Source organism: Aythya marila (assembly GCF_965140915.1).
Source record: "Aythya marila genome assembly, chromosome: 16".
Taxonomy (NCBI): Eukaryota; Metazoa; Chordata; class Aves; order Anseriformes; family Anatidae; genus Aythya; species Aythya marila.
Genome location: NC_139057.1, coordinates 92,245 through 109,993, shown reverse-complemented (window position 1 = coordinate 109,993; position 17,749 = coordinate 92,245). Strand labels below are relative to the sequence as shown.

General features: G+C 38.3%; 2 protein-coding genes across 3 annotated transcripts in view; one reads left to right on the top strand and one right to left on the bottom strand.

Moving 5' to 3' along the window:
- The window catches only part of CCNDBP1 (cyclin D1 binding protein 1), a 33,138-nt gene extending 24,209 nt beyond the window's left edge, over window positions 1-8,929 (top strand). For both annotated transcript variants that reach the window (XR_014318622.1, XR_014318623.1), the window contains one exon: window positions 8,554-8,929. The gene's annotated coding sequence lies outside the window, so the exon portion shown is untranslated. The remainder of the gene's footprint in view (window positions 1-8,553) is intronic.
- LOC309884405 (protein-glutamine gamma-glutamyltransferase 6-like) lies at window positions 1,206-15,994 on the bottom strand (the record flags this gene model as incomplete). Its single annotated transcript, XM_082773352.1, has 13 exons — window positions 1,206-1,630; window positions 2,462-2,595; window positions 4,298-4,455; window positions 5,444-5,788; window positions 6,487-6,729; window positions 8,563-8,666; window positions 9,297-9,432; window positions 10,241-10,418; window positions 11,692-11,820; window positions 13,123-13,241; window positions 13,714-13,953; window positions 14,727-14,968; window positions 15,981-15,994. The coding sequence occupies 13 exons, from the start codon at window positions 15,992-15,994 to the stop codon at window positions 1,477-1,479; spliced, it is 2,196 nt and encodes a 731-aa protein (XP_082629478.1). The 3' UTR covers window positions 1,206-1,476.
- Between the last annotated feature and the right edge of the window lie 1,755 nt (window positions 15,995-17,749).

Genomic DNA, 17,749 nt, shown 5'->3' with positions numbered 1-17,749 from the left:
CAAAGTATTGTAATTGATGTAATAAAACAGAAGTTGACATGTTTTGAAGATTTTGTTGGCTTCAAATCAAACAAATATTAATGAGACCTCAGTTTAATCTGTCAGAGTTAGTTTGTGTCTGTGAAACATTTCTGAGGAGGTTGAGATTGCATTCTTGGACAGTGCTAGGTGTTGTCAGGAGGAAAGGGGCAAATTATCTCTTAGGAAAATTCACATCTTTGCTATTCTGGTTTGTTAACTCTGCAATGAATATATTGACACACTGCTGGGATTTCGGTATGTGTGGCACAATGCCTTTATAACAGAGGATGATGACCTACTTTAAGAAGCTTTGTGGAAGGAAGATGTGTGACTATTGTGAATTTTCGTATATCCTTCTGATTATATTGTCCTGAGCCTCTTTTACCCATCATCTTCTTCCTGAGCACTTCTGGAAGTATTACACATTATCTCCCTTTGCAGACAGAAAAATCAGTCTTTTTTTATATTTTATTTTTTTGCCGTCTGCCTGTTGATACAAGTGTGAAAGGGAACAGGTCATAAGTCAGCAGGGTGGATACAATGGTTTTGTAAGATACAGACAGAGATTTGGGTAAAGCATAGAGCAGCAGGTCTAGGCGGTTAATCTTGAAGGTAGTGCCAGTACAAAACAAAAATACATGTCACAGGCTGCTTTTTCTCAAATGGTCTCTGACAAGTTCGTCCAATTCTTCAGATAGTACAGCGAAAAGTTTTTGAACTGGAGCAAAGTAAAAACACCCATAATTTCCCCCAGATCCCCCCTGCACTTTAATCGAAGTGCATAATTCCAAAAAAAATTAGGACCAATCCATTGACTGATTTCCTGTGCTGATTATAGCTTCTGATCACTACTACAGCCTATTAGTCCTAGAATAGATTTGAACTAGAAGAGACTACAAAGCCAGAGAGCATCTAAAGTGGTATCTCTACAGACATCTATTTTTTCTTTTCAGGAAATTACTCATGTTTAGACCTAGCAAAGCCTTTGTAAATAATCCAAGACAATTGCTGCAGTTCCTTTATGAAGAGAATAAAGTTTGATGTCCTTCATTTTGGGCCAGGATGATAGCTCTGCCAGTTTTTCCTGCAATAAATCTTCCAAATTGGCACCTTTTTCTTGTTGTCACTTCCATTGAAAATGCAATGAAACACAGCAGCCAGAGTTACATATAAGTCCTGAAAGCTTTTATCTATGCTTAAATCAGAAAAGTACAGATAGAAAGTATTTACATCATTTCTATCAACAAAGCAGCATAGGTATCAGTTTTGGCTTTGTCTGAAACTTGTTTTCTTTGCAAAATTTGGAAAGAATACTGTGTAGTAGCTTTTTAAATTTATTTCTGTTCAGATTACATCTCATTGGCCAAGTAATCTGCATTTCTATGTTTCTAGTCATAATAACACTTGAACACTGCACCAGTAGCTAAGACAAAATGAACGGATGTATAGGTTGTATCACCGGATGGGAGTCACATCAAGCATCACAAATCCCTTAATGTCTGAAAAATGGTTGGAAACCAAGTCCACCTGAAGCTGCCTTGTGCCACTCTTGTAGGGAATGATCTCAAACTCAATTGTTGAGGACTCCATGGGGGCCATTCGTGCCACACTGAAAGAGAGAACGTGTTTGTAAGTTCAAGCAGCAGAGAAATGCTCGTCATGTATTCTTCAGAGTTCCCAAATGTAAGACAGCATGAAAAGGAAATGTCAGCGTACTTTACTGGTGTGGTTGTATGCTCCACAGATGGACATAGCCTACCATGTTCACAGCCCCCTCAATACTAGACTTGAATTTCATGTGCAGTGTAAGTGAAATCTCAGTAATTAACATCATTATCCACCTTCTCCTATCTGTTTTTTTCTTTTTCCTCTCAGTTTCTTGGTGCTAACTCCATCAACGTACATATTTTGGAGATTTTAAAAATGTTTCCAAAATAATAACCATAAACAAGATGGGAGAACAATTTCTTATCAGTATGATATCAGTGGATGTATTCAAATATTTCATTATGGTATATGTCCTGGCTGTTTAGTAATTTAGTATTTGATGAAAAAATGATACCATCACTTTTCCCCTCATCCTTCAAAGTTTTTTTTTTTTTTTTTTTTGTTTGTTTGTTTGTTTTTCATTTTTCAGACTACAAAAAGTTGTTTTGAAATTTTTGCTCTTTATGTAATCCAGTCACTAACTACAGTGGTCCAACTTATACGCGAATTAGAAGCAGGCCATCTCTCCACTCCTGGACCATTCTGTAAATCAAAGTTTGGTAGAAGAGGTGCAAAATATTCCAACTAGATACGGAGAGTGCTAGCATGATATTTTGTCCAAGCTTACTGCAAACAAAAGTCATGGGTTGACAGAAGCTTTTTAAAAACACAACTTGTATTCTAGATTTCTCACCAAAGTGAATGAGTTATTAGCCAGACATCATTTACATACTTGATTTGGAGCTGTTCTTTGAGCAAGCCACTACCTTCTGCTCTCAGCACACAGTCTGTCACTGTTTCAGACAGTGGGTTGGTGAATGTGACCTGCACATTAGCAGCCTTGTGTACCACTGTTGGACCAAAGACCTACAGAGAGAAAACATTCTGCTCAGTCACAGCATTAGTCACACTTCTTTGTCATGGTTTTCTCTTTTCATTTGTATTGCAAACTGCATACCTTCTTAGGATCTCCTAGATAGGGAGGAGTCAGGGATTAATCCATGTATCCATGTATTTTCAGGCATCAGAGTGCAGAGCTTGACTCAGCCTTCCAGCGTGGCTGAGGAACAACAAACTACTGTAGAATCTACCATTCAGTCCTTTTTAACTAGGCCAGAGTATGGTGTTACGTCTTATGTAGTGTATAATACTTACGAAGAGTGATAACAGAATAAGAATACAAATATGAACTTGGCAAATATGGCTAACTACTATAGGCAGCTTAGGTGAAATTAGGTTTAGTTAGGCTAAATGGAAGGTTTAGGATTAGAAAACATGAGAGGTGTGACAGAGGTGGGTTGTGGCATCTCAGACAATAGAATTAGAATGTGAAATAGCAAATAAATGTATTCATTACCTTATTCTGACTGAGATAACATAGAATTGGCATATCTGGTTATCTTCATAGGTAATAATAGTGTTAATTAACATAATGGAGAAGTCCAGCACCCAAATTGCATTTGTCTGTCATTGAATGTATGTTTATATACAGAGGTTTAAATCAATAGAAATACAAAACCTTTTTGAACCTTGGCCATTAAATTGAAGTAATTTAATTCAAGTGTCTGTCCTGGTAAGGTGACCTGCGTGATATAGTACAGAAGATTTTACACAAAGTCTCTCTAGAGCTTGGTATTCAGAACTCACCAGAACTAATAAAAAATCAGTTTTTTATTCCTGTGTATAACCTTCAATGTCCTGTATGCTACTGACAGAGTGGTTTGAGAGGTCTGATCTAGTCTGGAGGCTCTGAGATACTCAGAATTATCGCATTCCTTCTAGGTTGTTTACAATACAGTAGGCAGATAGGTAGCATTTGATTCACAGAGCTGCTGTAGCATGTGAATGTGCTGAAATGTCCCAAATATTGTTAAACTAGTTTATGTGGATGTGATGGGCTGTGCAAACCCAGGACTGTTCCTGGGCAGACACAACACAGGGTATTTCCTGTAGACTAAAAATTGTTTTTTGCCTATTGTACAATGTTTGTCAGAAGTCAGCCTTAAGTGGAAAAATGTCTACAGTTTAACTACTAATCATACAGAAAGATGCTACAGAAGGTGGAAAGTGCCACTTTTCCTGATAAGGTGAAAGACTATTCTTGAATATTAATAATAACTAGCCTCGCATCCCCAGGCATTACCAGCTAGCCAGCTAGTCTTTGGTAAAAATCAGGCTTCCTAAATAAAATCAAAGAGAATGATCAGACTTCCCTGACAAAAGTGTAGACCTAGATATGGACTAGATCTTTCTGTCTTTGTCTGTCTGTTTCTCTGGAGACAGTCTTACCTTGTAACCCTCATGATACTGAGACATTTATCACTGCCATGTCACCAAGCACTGTTAAGAACATGAGCGCACAGCAATGTCTTGGGGAGGTTTGCTTTTCTATAGTGTATTTCATTTCACTTGTGTCATGCGGCTTATTACTGGAGCAACAAGATCAAATCACCCTAACATACGATTTCACTTTGCACATCCCTTCTCATGAGGAGTAGATGGTGTGAAGGATTCTGGTTGCTTCTTCTCAACATGTCTCTCTAGAAACACAGAGGAGACTAGATTTTACCTTGATGGTGAGAAAAGGATCCTGAAGTAGAATATCCTTCTCCATTAGAAGTGAGGCTCCCTGTCTGACTTCACAGAGAGCGGTCACTAGGATCTTCCTGTCATCCATCAGAGCATTTTTGTACTGGGAGTAGGAGATCTTGAATGGAATTTCTTTCACTGGAATGCAAATAGAAGCAGAAATTTCCCCTTTTACTTTCTATGTCTAAGTACCAAGTATCTTTAATATACCTACATTTTAGGGAGAAACAACAGTATCACCCTGGGACTGTACATTTGTGGATGTTGGAAGCTTGTAGACTGGAATGACGCTCATAGGTGACTTCTACTTACATTCACATCAAGCACTAAATGATCAGGTACAGGTCGGTAGTTGGACAGATCTGAGGGTGGATATTTGTGTCAACCCCTGCTGGTGGTTTTCTCATGAATCTGAAGCTGGGAATTTCATGTTCCGTCCTTGCAAAGGAGGCAGAATTGAAAACATGGCCTGGTTTTAATACCCTTTCAGATGCAGCTGTTTAGCCCCTTCCTGAAAGAGGGTGCGCATTTGATATGTGTGCCACTGAGGAAGGCAATGGTTCTCAGTACACTGAGAAAAAATCCTCATCTACTGCTGGAGTAGTGAAAAGAATTATATATCTTGGATTGGTTTGGGAGGGTAGTCCCATTCATCCGTACTACAACTCATTTTTCAGTATTGTCCATATAACAGCAGAGCAAAAGGCCTGCATCTGTGGGTAATGTAGCTGTCAGTGCAATTTGTAGTTACTGTCCTACTGCTGCAAAAGAAATATAAATATTTCTCCTATTACTTTATCTCTGTACTTTGCCTATGGGGAGCTGGTAGCTGAGTAGTCTCTGGTGTATCTCTTAGTTGTTTTCTCTTCGCAAAAAATGTCACAATGTAGAACTAATAGTGGCTGTGCTGAGTCAGACAAAGGGTCACCCAGGTCAGTATCCTTCTTGACAGTGTCTAAAAGCAAATGCTTAAGACAGGGCAAGTATGTATTTTTCTCTTCTCCCAAATAGCCTTAACCTTCAACCATTTGTAGGTCATGCACTGCTTGAGCCATTCATGATGTCTGTGATCTGGCCACAAACTAGAGCTATATCTTGTCTTGAGCTGTAATAAAATTAAAATTACCTTCTTCAGATCCAAGTTGAATAGACCTAGACCATTGCAAAATCTCTGTCTTTGGTTTTCTTGTGTAGAGAACAGCTGAAGCACTCAGTTTAACCTTTATGGTCTTGAAATCTGTGATCAAGTTCCTCAGTGACAAGGTAAGGAGGATATCCTGGCCAATTACAGGAGATGCATCCAGGTTCAGCTTCCCTGAGATAGTAGGTTTTCCTGTGGGCACTGTCATATTTTGTCTCCGTGCTACTGAAAATCGTCTTCTACGTCTTGTAACTTTGGTTCTTCTTCCAGTGCTGCTCACACCGAGCAGCTTCAGTGCTTTTTTGTATACTTGCCTTTCTTTCAAGGATCCTGCTTTAAAAGATAACATGGTTAAGAGATCTCATACATACTAGACATAGTGCAATCGTGCCAAAAGTGCTCTTAGTAAATGCAGTTTGGGAAAGCTGAGGAGGGCAAAAATATATGAGAGGAAAAAGTGAAGCCTTACCTAAAGGCTAAATTTGACAAAAAAGCAAATGAATATACCTGGCCACAAAGACTGGAAAGTAAAACTTGGCCGTTAGCTTTAGCTGGTTGTTCATGGATGCCTGTTAGAATCTGTTAGCAGTAGAAAACTCCTGGGAGATCTCACTTCTGCGTAAGCTGGGTCAATTGCCATCTCCTCTGAAAGCAACACTGAAAAAATCCTTCCTTTTGCAGAAACTCTGCCCACATAACTCTCCAGAAAGACTGTTACCGCATGTCATGACAGAAATATTCTCACCACCTGATCAGGACTGCTGGGACAGAATGTTTTGCATGAGTAGCTTTGACTGTGTATTAAATAAATCAGTATTTCATCCAGGGCCATAACATATTTCATAACAGGGCCATAACATTAAATATATATTTAATCACTATCTTCTGACAATGAGTCCTGAGCCATTGAAAATTCACACTTTTTCAAAAGAAGCAAAGAAATTCAGTGAGTGTCCAATCCAACAAAAGCCTAAATCCTTTTAACTTCTGACCATTGATGGCAAAGACACCTGTAATAAAGAATTTACCTTCTGGATATTTGTAATTATCAGTGACATCCACCCGGGAGTTGGTGCCCACGGCTTTGGTGCTGATAAATTTTCCAATCTTCCTAGTATTGGAGTAAATTCTCTCTTTTCTTTTGTTGCTATAGTGAATCCAAGTAACACAGTCAGCATTCACTGCTGCAAACACAAATGAACTGTCATAATCCAGGTTCACATCCCCTTCCTTAATGGCTTTGGTGGAGGCAGGGCCACACTGAAATATGCCTATATTAAGGAGAGAGAAGTTAAATGACTACCTATTGTGAAAGATTAGGTGCAGTCCACAAATCCTCATGCTGACAGAAAAAGGTAGTCACTCTAAAGACATGTTCGGATAAAGTCCGTTGTTTCTGGGTCTATACATTATGGTACAACGTGTCCAGAAATTCCACATACATTTTCTAGCAAAAGGTACCGGCACAGAGGAGGCTGTAAGGCTAAAAAGGTGTAGCTAACACTTTCTGTGATGTGTGCTGCGTGAATTCTTCTAATCCTCCAAAGCTTGCAGGGCTGTATGCTAACTTGTCAAATGAAAGGTGAGGAGAGGATGGGAGCTGTGTCTGAAGTACAGTCAGACTTATGAGATGTGAGTCATCAATGCCGCATGTGCATTCAGAAGAAACAAGAAGTTAAATTTGGTAATCTGAGGAGTGGGGAATAAGAGGCAGCTTACCTGACATTTGGAAGGTTTTAAATGGCTAAATAAATTAATCTTTTGATGGGGCTCATCAGATAAGATCAGTAAATTTATATCTGTATTAGCAAATAAAACCAAAGCCAGAGTGTGAGCCCAGGTGGTCATCCACACTGTTTACTTGCTAGCAAGATTCTTAGTGATTTTTTTTTTTTTTTTTTTCCCTTGCTAGTGTTTCCAGCAGGCTGTGCTGTATTTTTGGTTGGTTGGTTGGTCTGGGAGGGAGAGTTCAGTGCTGTGAACAAAAGTCATTCTATATCACTTGGTTTCAGAACCAGAGAACAATTTGTGGCCCTTATTATGTAGTTTTGTACTTATATTCTATGTTGTTGCATGTCACAGGAACACCGTATGAATTACCTTCCTATCCATTCCAGTGTGTCCTATAAAATATAGGCTAGGGTCATATGACATATTTTCTTTTCTGTTGTAAAATCCTTGGTTCAACCCTGTTACTCTAAAACCCTGTAAGCTCTGAAATTTTTACTTAGCACCTTACTAGATGGATTTTTAATTCGTTTTGCTGCTAAATCTGTCCAATGCAAGCCAGCAAATATCTAATGCCAGCAGTATGCTCTTGCAGCAAGGAAGGCAAACAACATCTATGTCCATATTAGGAAGTGCATTGCCTGCAGGTCAAGGAAGGCAATCCTACCCCTCTAGTGATCTATTGGTGAGACCAATTCTAGAATGCTGTGTCTAGTTCTGGGTTCCCCAGTACAAGAAATACACGGACATAAGGGAGGAAGTCCTGCAAAGGGCCACACAAATGATTAAGGGATGAGAACAGTGACTGTTCAGCCTGAAGAAACTGGGCAGAATCTTGTCAATGTGTTTAAAAATATGGTGGGAAGGTATAAAGATATCAGAATCAGACTCTCCTTAGTGATATCCAGTGAAAGCACAAGGGTGAAAATTGAAACACAGAAGATTCCATTTAAACATAAGAAAAAACCTGTTTTATTATGTGGGAGGTCAAACACTGGAGCGGTTTGCCAGAGAGGTTGTGGAGTCTTCATCCTTAGAAATATTTAAAACCCAACTGGACGTATTCCTGAGAAACCTGCTATGATTAACTGTGCACAGAGCAGAGTATTGGAGTAATCATTCACCAGAAGTCCTTTCTAACCTTAGTTATTTTGCATCATTTTATGAATTTGTGTAATATTTGGAGCTAAGGCAAGCAAGGGTGAGATGAATGAACTTAAGATGCACTTGTTTTTGTGTTGGCAGAGGATCAGAAAAAATAAGATTTTGAATGCTGGCAGGAATCCAGAGGCTGACAGAACGGTTATCCTGCAATTCTAGTAGCAATGTTTAGGAGTAACAATATCTACATCTTTTTATATTTACAGCAGTGTTACCTTTGCTTCTTTCCTGGGGTGTTGCATCCAAAACCTGCCATCCATCATAAAAAGAGCCAAGATCTCTTCTAACAAACCAGCTTTCATTCCAGACATGGAAATTCCTGTAAGGGAAGAAGAATAGGAAATCTCAGATTAATACAATTCATTCTGTGTTGAAAGACCTGGTACATTTGTGGTGCAATGCAAGAAATAACCCTAATGGAGTGAATGATAACTCCTGTGTAGAGAGACCAACTGCTGCCTCCTTTCTTGAGTACTTCATTCCCCCTTTTTTCCTGTTTTCTGGGTTGAGATCTCTTAGAAATACTGGGATGTTACATAAAAAAAATATATATATTTAAATATATATATATATAAAAATATATTTATTGCAGAGTCAATTATTCAGATATGTGTCACTCTTGTCCAAACAAACAGTTAATCTCTTTCTTTAACTTTCCTTTAGAAAAATTAAAGTTGTCAGACAGTAGAGACAAAATTAGAAGTTATATTTTCAAATTGTGTGTTGAATAACAATAGCACCAAATATCTCCACTAGTAATTCTTCAGAATGGTGAAAACGACTACACTTTGCATTTCTGAACGCTCTGTTCTGTTGATTATTTCGGTATGGGGTTTTATATCTTTGGGAGTATGAGGTAGGTTTTCAGGAGTGTAATGAGTGTAATTCTACATCTTGCAATTAGAGGAAAATATAATGGCAGAAATATTAAGAAAAAAATAATATTTACCACACACTGTCTTCAGTCAAGTGCAGGGTCTTTCCAGAAATGTCAATGTATTTATCAATACTCAGGTTTATATTCCTGTCATGGGCAGAGTTAAAGTTTGTAATAACACGGGTAGGTATTCCCAAGGATCTCAGAACTGCAATATAGAATACCAGAAAAGTTCTGTAAACCTATTTTACAGACATTTAGAAAGTATTTCTCCATTTTTCTTGGTAAAGCAGTCTCCTGTATATGCTTTTAGTGGGGAAAGAAACCCTCAGATATGGTACAAGGATGTCACATAGTCATTGTACACAATTGTTTAGAAGACAGTTCCACGCTCACTTGACATTGTTAGCTGCCGTGTTCTTTTTAAGATTTAAATTCACACATTTATTTTAATCTTTCATTCTTCATCTTGTTCTCTCCCCCATTCTCTCCCTGTATTTCTTTCTCTTCTACGTGCTTCTTTTTCCTCTCTGAGACATCTCTCAATTGCATTGTTTTTCCTTTGTGTTTTCCTCAAAGTGACTCTTGTCTCCGAGTGGAAACTGCTAGGATGAAATGCTTTTCCTCTCTTGCAGCTCCTTTTACAAGCCCTAAGCATTGCAACTCGTTTTTGTGTCCATTAGGCTAGACAAAACAGTAGAGAACTGCCAGGAGCCACACTTAAAAGAGCACTGTTTTTCTTTGATTTCTAGCTATGAAATACAAAACCTCATTTGTTTCTAGAGCCCAGCCTGGCAGACAGCTTTCCACCTTATGTGCTGACTGGTAATACTGGGCTGCCATACGACAATCTATGCCTGTATAAAAATGGAAGAAAAAGCCTTCATGCATATGTAGCAGAGGCTCTTACTCTCTCCATCAAAGCTGCAGCAGCTTCAACAATAACATCACAAAGTTAAAACTACAGAAATTCTAGTAAGCTTCCTTTCTGATAGCATTCTCCCTTTAATGTATACCTGTGCACATTACTCCTGCAAAGACCCAGCATTGGCCATAGCGGACAGGTTTGTATCTCCTTCTGTACCATTTTCGAAGAATGGTCACGCTTCCGCTCCAGTGCAAGGGGTTGGTTCCTGAACAGTACTTTCCATTCCACTTCCCTTCCACTACTCCCTTTTCATCATTGCTGTTAACCTGAAAAAAAATCCTTCTCATGAGAGAATTACAATATTTACAGTAAAAGGGAGAGAGGGAAACGGACAGAATCATAGAATCATACAATGGTTTGGATTGGACGGGACCTTAAAAGATCATCTAGTTCCAACCCCCTGCCATTGCCAGGGACACCTTCCACTGGATTACACTGCCCAACCCTGCTGTTGAACACTTCCAGGGAAGGGACCACCAAAACTTCTTTGGGCAACCTGTTCCAGTGCCTCATCACCCTCACAGTAAAGAATTTCATCCTAATATCTAATCTAAATTTGTCCTCTTTTAGTTTTAAACCATTAGTCTTTGTCCTACCACCAACCCCCCTGATAAATTTCATCTCCTTGTATATCATATTACTGTTACATTGCTTATTCACTATTGGGTCACATTCTCAAGTCATTTTTATGGAAGCTACAAGAAGCATATATTTTCTCTGCATGTCCATGTATTGCAAATATTTGTAGAGTACATTTAGCTTGCTCAAACGTTTTAAATGCGTTTGCATGTATTCATACACATCCATTTTAATATCCTGCTAAGTGTCATATAGTGTCATCTACAGAAAAGAGTAAGTTGTTTTTTAATGATTTTTTTTTCTTCGGTATTCCTACTTTCAGTAATTTTGTACATCTAAGTAGAGTTACTTACTTCATATTGAAATTGAAATTCCCAAAATCAAGTGCTGCCTAAAAGGGTGAAAAAGATCACGTCTATAAAGGATCAGCCTCAGATAAGGAATGTGAAAAGGCATGTATTATTTATAGAATGAAAAATTTTTAATTTGCCTGGTTGTGCATTTGTAGGTGTGTGAAGATAGGGAGTTTTTGTGGAGAGATGTAACTATTTATTGAAGGAAATGCATCCAGGTCTCATTGAACGAACTCCCATGAAGTGAAGAATACTAAATTAACACATTAAATGCAGCCATACCAATACTAGTTTCGCAAAATATTTCATGCTGCTTTTGGTATTTGAAAAACAGAGCATATGATTTCAGAGTGGACATATACTTTCTAAATGAGTGAAAAGATCTAACAGCCTGAAAGGTCTTGGAAACATTCTTCATTCCTTCAGTTATGAGCAAACTTTTGGGAAGAAGGTCAATTAAACTTTTAGGGGCATTTTTTTCTTGAGAATAAAACTCTGTTTTAACTCTTTTCTACCTATTTTTGCAGGAAAAAAATATAGCACATTCTATAAAACAGTAAGTATTGTGTTTTTTGTTAGTCCAGCTGTAACTAATTGATCACTTTACCATAGCACTAATAACCCTGCTCACATAGATGGGATTGTTTCTGTTGGATACATCAGTGGATGGATCTTTGTGGTGGTTCAAGCTTCGATCCAATATAGCCAGAGAAATATCAAGGATATCCTCTTCAAACTGAAATCAAAACAAGCAATAGTATTAAAGGTTAATTTTATAATTAAAACCAAGGATTAATTCCATAGCATTTTTCCTTCTCTAAGCACAATGGGATGATGGTAATATAAGATTTTTCTGTACTGTTAAAGAAAATAGGGACAAGAAGAAAGCAAAATCACTAGAGTAATGACTCTCCATAGTATTTAATAACAGGCATGTTTACAAGCATGATTTAGGACCATAGCAACCAGCATTCATGAAGACATTGCCCAGGTATGGCCTGGTGGGACAGACAAGACCACTTCAGGACTGGCTCGGCAGGCTTCACATCCTCCCGCATGCTGTCATGTCCCAGAAGGTCCCCTCCCCTTCATGGTACAAAAACCTCACTCTGCCTCCACCTTATATCAGATAATCTGAGCAGAGGGGGAAAAAATAATAATAAAAAACAATATTAAAAATTAATAAAAATAAAAAATAAATTACTATGCATTAGAGTCACAGAGACACTGTGTTAAGCCCAGAAAAAAAACAGGGTGAAGTGTTATGCAATATGAATGTGGTCAGGCAAGGATGCCACCTGACCTCAGAGACAGAAAGCAAATTTGGCCTTGATTCATTAATTAGTATAAAAGCAGCCACATTGATTAGGAGGGTAAATAGTGCTGTGTGTGCAACTGTTGGTGCAGTTTTAAGTCATGAAGCATTCATTAATAGTTTTGACTGGCCTCACAAATTGCAGGATAACTGTGTGACTACAAATAGGCTGTAGTTACGACGATATTCGTAGCAGATGCATTTAGAAGGCCAAGGTGATATTTTAGAATTTCAACTTGAGTTGTTTCAGTTGAGTATATTTGGGCTATCCTTTCTGTATATTCTGACCCATTATTGGACCAACTATGTAAATATTTAGATGTACCAGCCTTGCAATAACTAGAAGTTACTACTGGAATGGCTTCCTTTGCCCTTCACAGGGGACAAGAAAGAAGTAGAATTTCACCACTTTGTGTAATAAAAAAACAAAACCAAAAACACCACACAGACACACACACACACAAAAACTAGCCAACAAGAACAAAACCAACCAAAAACTAAAATTAAAATCGTGCTTTCTTTCTCTTATTTCTTTTATTAGCGTATGCCAGACAGGGGAAACGATTCTAATGCTGCTGCAATGTATCAATAACTGATAAGTGTACTGGCAAGAAAATCAAAAATGAAAGAGAATAATGAACTCTTAGACTATGATATAATGACTCTCTCCCCTCAAGACCCTCATCCACTCACTGGTCTTATTTTCTTGTTTTCTTTGTTTACCTGTCCATAATTCCAAGCTTCTTGCTGAATATATTTTTCCAGTCCATGAAATATGATTCCACTATCATTCAGAACATACTCCTGTCGGTCCTTTTCATTAGCCATATAGACATCATCATCTAGAAGCAGAATGAGAAATGGTAGCTGAAATGATTGCTGTTTTTCTCTAACTGAAAATCTCACTTCAAGGGGACTTCTGGGGAACAGGTGAGGCTATACCCCTGTAATCATTTACAGAGTGCATAAAATTAGCATGAAGTTCCTCTGAGGGGAACAGTATACTCCTGTCCCTTTGCAGCTTCCCTGATCACAGTGTGTGTCTTACTAGTAGACAGTGAGTCACAAGTGAATGCAGTATCAGAGGAAAAAATTATAGAATAAATATTTGAAGTAATACCTTCCTCTAATTTCTCACTCAGTGAGCAAGAGGCTGCATTGGAGCACTGAAGAAGGATCAAAATCAACATCCCTGATGTTGAGGAAAAACATCATAATGCAGCTGTCACTGTCAGGTACATGCTTTATTGTGGCACCCAGATTTCCTGACTGATACAATAAGTTACCTGAAGGACATAAAACATTAAAACATACTTGGACACCAGGGATTGAAGAGTAACACGAAATGGCCCAGGAGCACTGATGAGAACTTGTTCCCAGAATCAATCTGGAGTTTGAGTTTGTATCGTCCAATGACAGCATTGGCAGGGCTGACTATCGTGAAGTTCACGCAGCCATGCTCACTGTGCTCTTGAGTTGCACTCCAGCCACTGGCACCTTCATCAGAAAGGTTAAATATGACCTTGGTCTGCTCTGACTCTGCTGGAGACGGTCCTGCCAGAGGGAACAGGAGACAGCAATTCTGAATGACAGCTGTGTGTGACAAGCCAGGGTCAGTGATGATCTCAATTACTACATTGAAGGATTATGGTTTATCCACCACATGCTCATTCAATGTAAAGTAGCTGCACTCCAATCCATAGAATCACACTATGCAGCCCTCTGTGTTAAATGCATGACCTAGTAAAGGCAAGTAGTCCCACAGTCACTTGAGACAAGTGAAGAAGCAAGCCTTGTCCTGAAAACCTCATGGTTGAAAGCTACATAGGCAGGATGCGCCACACACTGTAATATGCATTTCACTAGGTCAGTAGCTGCCTGGAGAAATTTTTGGAGACAGCTTTTTGGAAGATACAGTTGGGAGTCTTAGCAAATGGGTCATGTGGGCTGTTCCAGGAATAGGAAACACCTGAAGTTAATCAAGGGGAATTTGAACAGGTGCAATAGAGAATCAGGTGAGAAGACAAATATATAATGAAGGCCTTTGAGGGGGGTAGAGCTGTAGAAAGTTTAGGGCTCAGAAGATGAAGACATCTTGCAGTATTGTAGGTAGGAGAAGAGATATGGTGGTGGGTTTGCTTTGTTTTATTTTTAATGAGGATGGCCCATACCTTTCCAGTAATTATTACCTTAACTGTCTATTGCTTTAAGATATAGGCTAAGGTTTAAAATGGGGATTCCTAGGCCTAAAATAATAGTGAATCCTGAATGACAGAACAAGGCTTAATAAACACACAGGAAGCTCTAGTGTTTTGAGCTGGGATTACCTGTGCTTGCAATAAATGTGAAGTTGTCCCAAGGCTGTACTGTTGTTCGGAAGTTTAGGCTGATGGTGAAGGCCTGTCCTCTCCTCAAGATTACTTCTGTGCTGCTGTAATCAGATGTGTGATGTGCTGCTTTATTTAGCTTGGATTGCCAATTGATGTTTGCTATTTTCAGGGCTGGAAAGATGCAAGGCAACTTAATTGAAAACACTATTCCTTTAAATATATGCAACTTGTCAGCTTGTCTAATATAATCATTTCATTATAGCTGGAGTTATATCCTTTTAGGAAAACAGATAAATCCATGCTGTTATTTAAAAAAAAAAAAAAAAAAATTAAAAAGCAACAACAAACAAGCTAGAAGAACAGCTAAAATATCCCTTCTGCAGGCATCTTTTAGAGACAGAAAAAAAAAACACCCAGATAATTCATCTTTCATTTAAGAAACAAACAACTGTTGTATTGAAATAAGAATTTTCAGAATTTGAAGACAACGTTCTATTCTATATGCTCCTTTTCCATGGGGATCTCTAGTTCCTACAATGCTGTATGGATGTAAAAGGAGTATTAAAACTCTCATAAGAAAGTGCATGTGTGATCTTGCAAACAGTGTAGGATAGATGATGAATAGAAGGCTAGTGTTATCATTGTCAAGCTTGCAGATTGTTTTGTCATGTGTATTGTATCTCAGTTAATTTATAGACTTGTTGCTTGCAGTTGGATGTTATTTCACACCCTGGAAAAAAGATAGCCACCAGAACAGATGGTAGGATTAGAAGCTGCATATTCTGAGGCAGTGCTGTGGGCTGCTCAATCATATTGTTATCCACTGTATTGAAAATAGGATACTGAAGCATAGATTACAAAAGCTTTCAACCTTTCTCATTCACTGAATAATAATAAAAAACACAAACATTAAAAAAAAAAAAAAAAAGTAGATCCTTCTAAGAACATATGTGTTCAAGAAGTACCCTCTCCCCAGTATGATATTCCAGAGGAATTTCACTTGAAAACTTCCTGCTGAGACTAGAATGTGTTAACCCTTTGCAGACTAATGGTGCTGAAAGCAATGTTTCCATTGTTTCATTGAGCTGAGATACAGAACTTAGTTTAGCACCACCTTGTGTCACTTGGAAAGAGATTCATATTTTACAGCCCAGGAAGCCAATCATATCTTGGCCCGCATCAAAAGAAGCATGGTCCGTGGGTCAAGGGAGGTGATTCTTCTTTTCTACTCCACTCTTGTGAGACCCCCACCTGTAGTACTGCATCCAGCTTTAGGGTGTCCAGCATAAGACATGGACCTATTAGAGCAGGGTCCAGAGGAGGGTCATGAAAATGACCAGAGGGCTGGAGCACCTCTCCTACATGCTCAAAGAGCTGGGAGTATTTAGCCCAGAGAAGAAAAGTCTCTGGGGAGACCTTACTGCAACCTTCCAAAACTTAAAGTGGGCATACAAGAAAGATGAAGACTCCTTATCATGGAGCATAATGATAGAACAAGGAATAATGGTTTAAAACTAACAGAATGTAGATTTAGTTTAGATATTAGAAAGAAATTCTCTACTGGTGGTGAGGTACTGGAACAGGTTGCCCAGAGAAGTTTTGAAGGTCCCCTCCCTGGATGTGTTCAAGAGCAGGGTTGGGCATTGTGATCTAGTGGAAGGTGTCCCTGGCAATGGCAGGGTGTTGGAACTAGATGACCTTTTAAGGTCCCTTCCAACCCAAACCGTTGTGTGATCTGTAGAAACAGGTAGGGTTCTACTACAGAAATGGGGGGACCCAAATTTTCTGCTATGTTTGCACCAGAGTTATATTCTGTGACGCTTTGATATAGTCATATATATATATAATTTAAAAAAATAAAAAAAATGAATGTACACATGCAGTCCTAAGTCTGCAGTAAGGGCCTGGAGCAAGTTTATTTACCATAGTCTATGAGCATAGATATATCTGAGTATTTTCAGTTAAATGAAGGGGTTTGTCTCTGAAAAAGTCACCTCAAAAAAAAGAATTCCACTGATAGGAATGTAACATTTGAGTCATATAAAATGTCTAGGAAGCTTCTCATTTGCATCACTACTTTATTTTCCTGGCTTAAATATGTTTAATTGAAAAGAACCTACAGCAAACGGTAATCCTACCATCAAGTCCTCTAATTTAGGAGTGAATTAGAGCATGTTTCTGAAGAGCACTTAGGCTCAGTGTTTGGAAAGAAGTTAGTCTTGCAAAACTTAAACCTTGTATATCTTACCACTGTGTATCCTAAACTGTACAAGTTAAATGCCCAGACTCTTCACAGATTATTTGAGAGCAAGGTTTATAAGACTGCTGAACTTGGGACCTATGTAAGCTGTCCAGGATTCATATGCAAGAAAAAGAGGTGGATCTTAGAGATCTACATTATGCAGTGACAAAAAATGTAGCATACGTACACTTAATAACAGTTGAGTCATAGTCTTGAGGATACTAGTGGGGCCTAATAAATTTTGGAAGATTTTCAGAGTGGAATGTCATAAGTAAAGATAAGGTGTACAGCAGAGTAAGAGATAACACATGAAGAAGGCTTACCTCTAAGAATTTACAGCATTAGTATTTTGGCATGCCTTGAAAAGTTAATGGTTTCAGAGGTATTCCTAGTGAATATGTCCAGGAGATTAGTAATAAATATATATATAAAATAATGGCCTCTATATGTGACAAAATCACACTAAAACCTAATATTAGTCTTTGTCCATGTATACTTCAAATTTCTACTTATTTTGGTTTTTGTTAGTTTTCAATTTTAATCTTCTAATATATTTTTCTGACTCATTATCTTTCTTTTGGAAAAGCATATTTTCAATAATCCTGTCAATGAACAATTGGAAAAACTACTAAAAAAAAAAATAGTTTGGGAAAGTGATTATGCTCTAACGTATAGAGTTTGGGAGCGTGCTCATAAGCAAGACCCTGCAGAATTAATGTTAGCAACTGAAAACGCAGACCACTACGCACACAAGGTTCTTGTTTGCTAGCTCTGACAG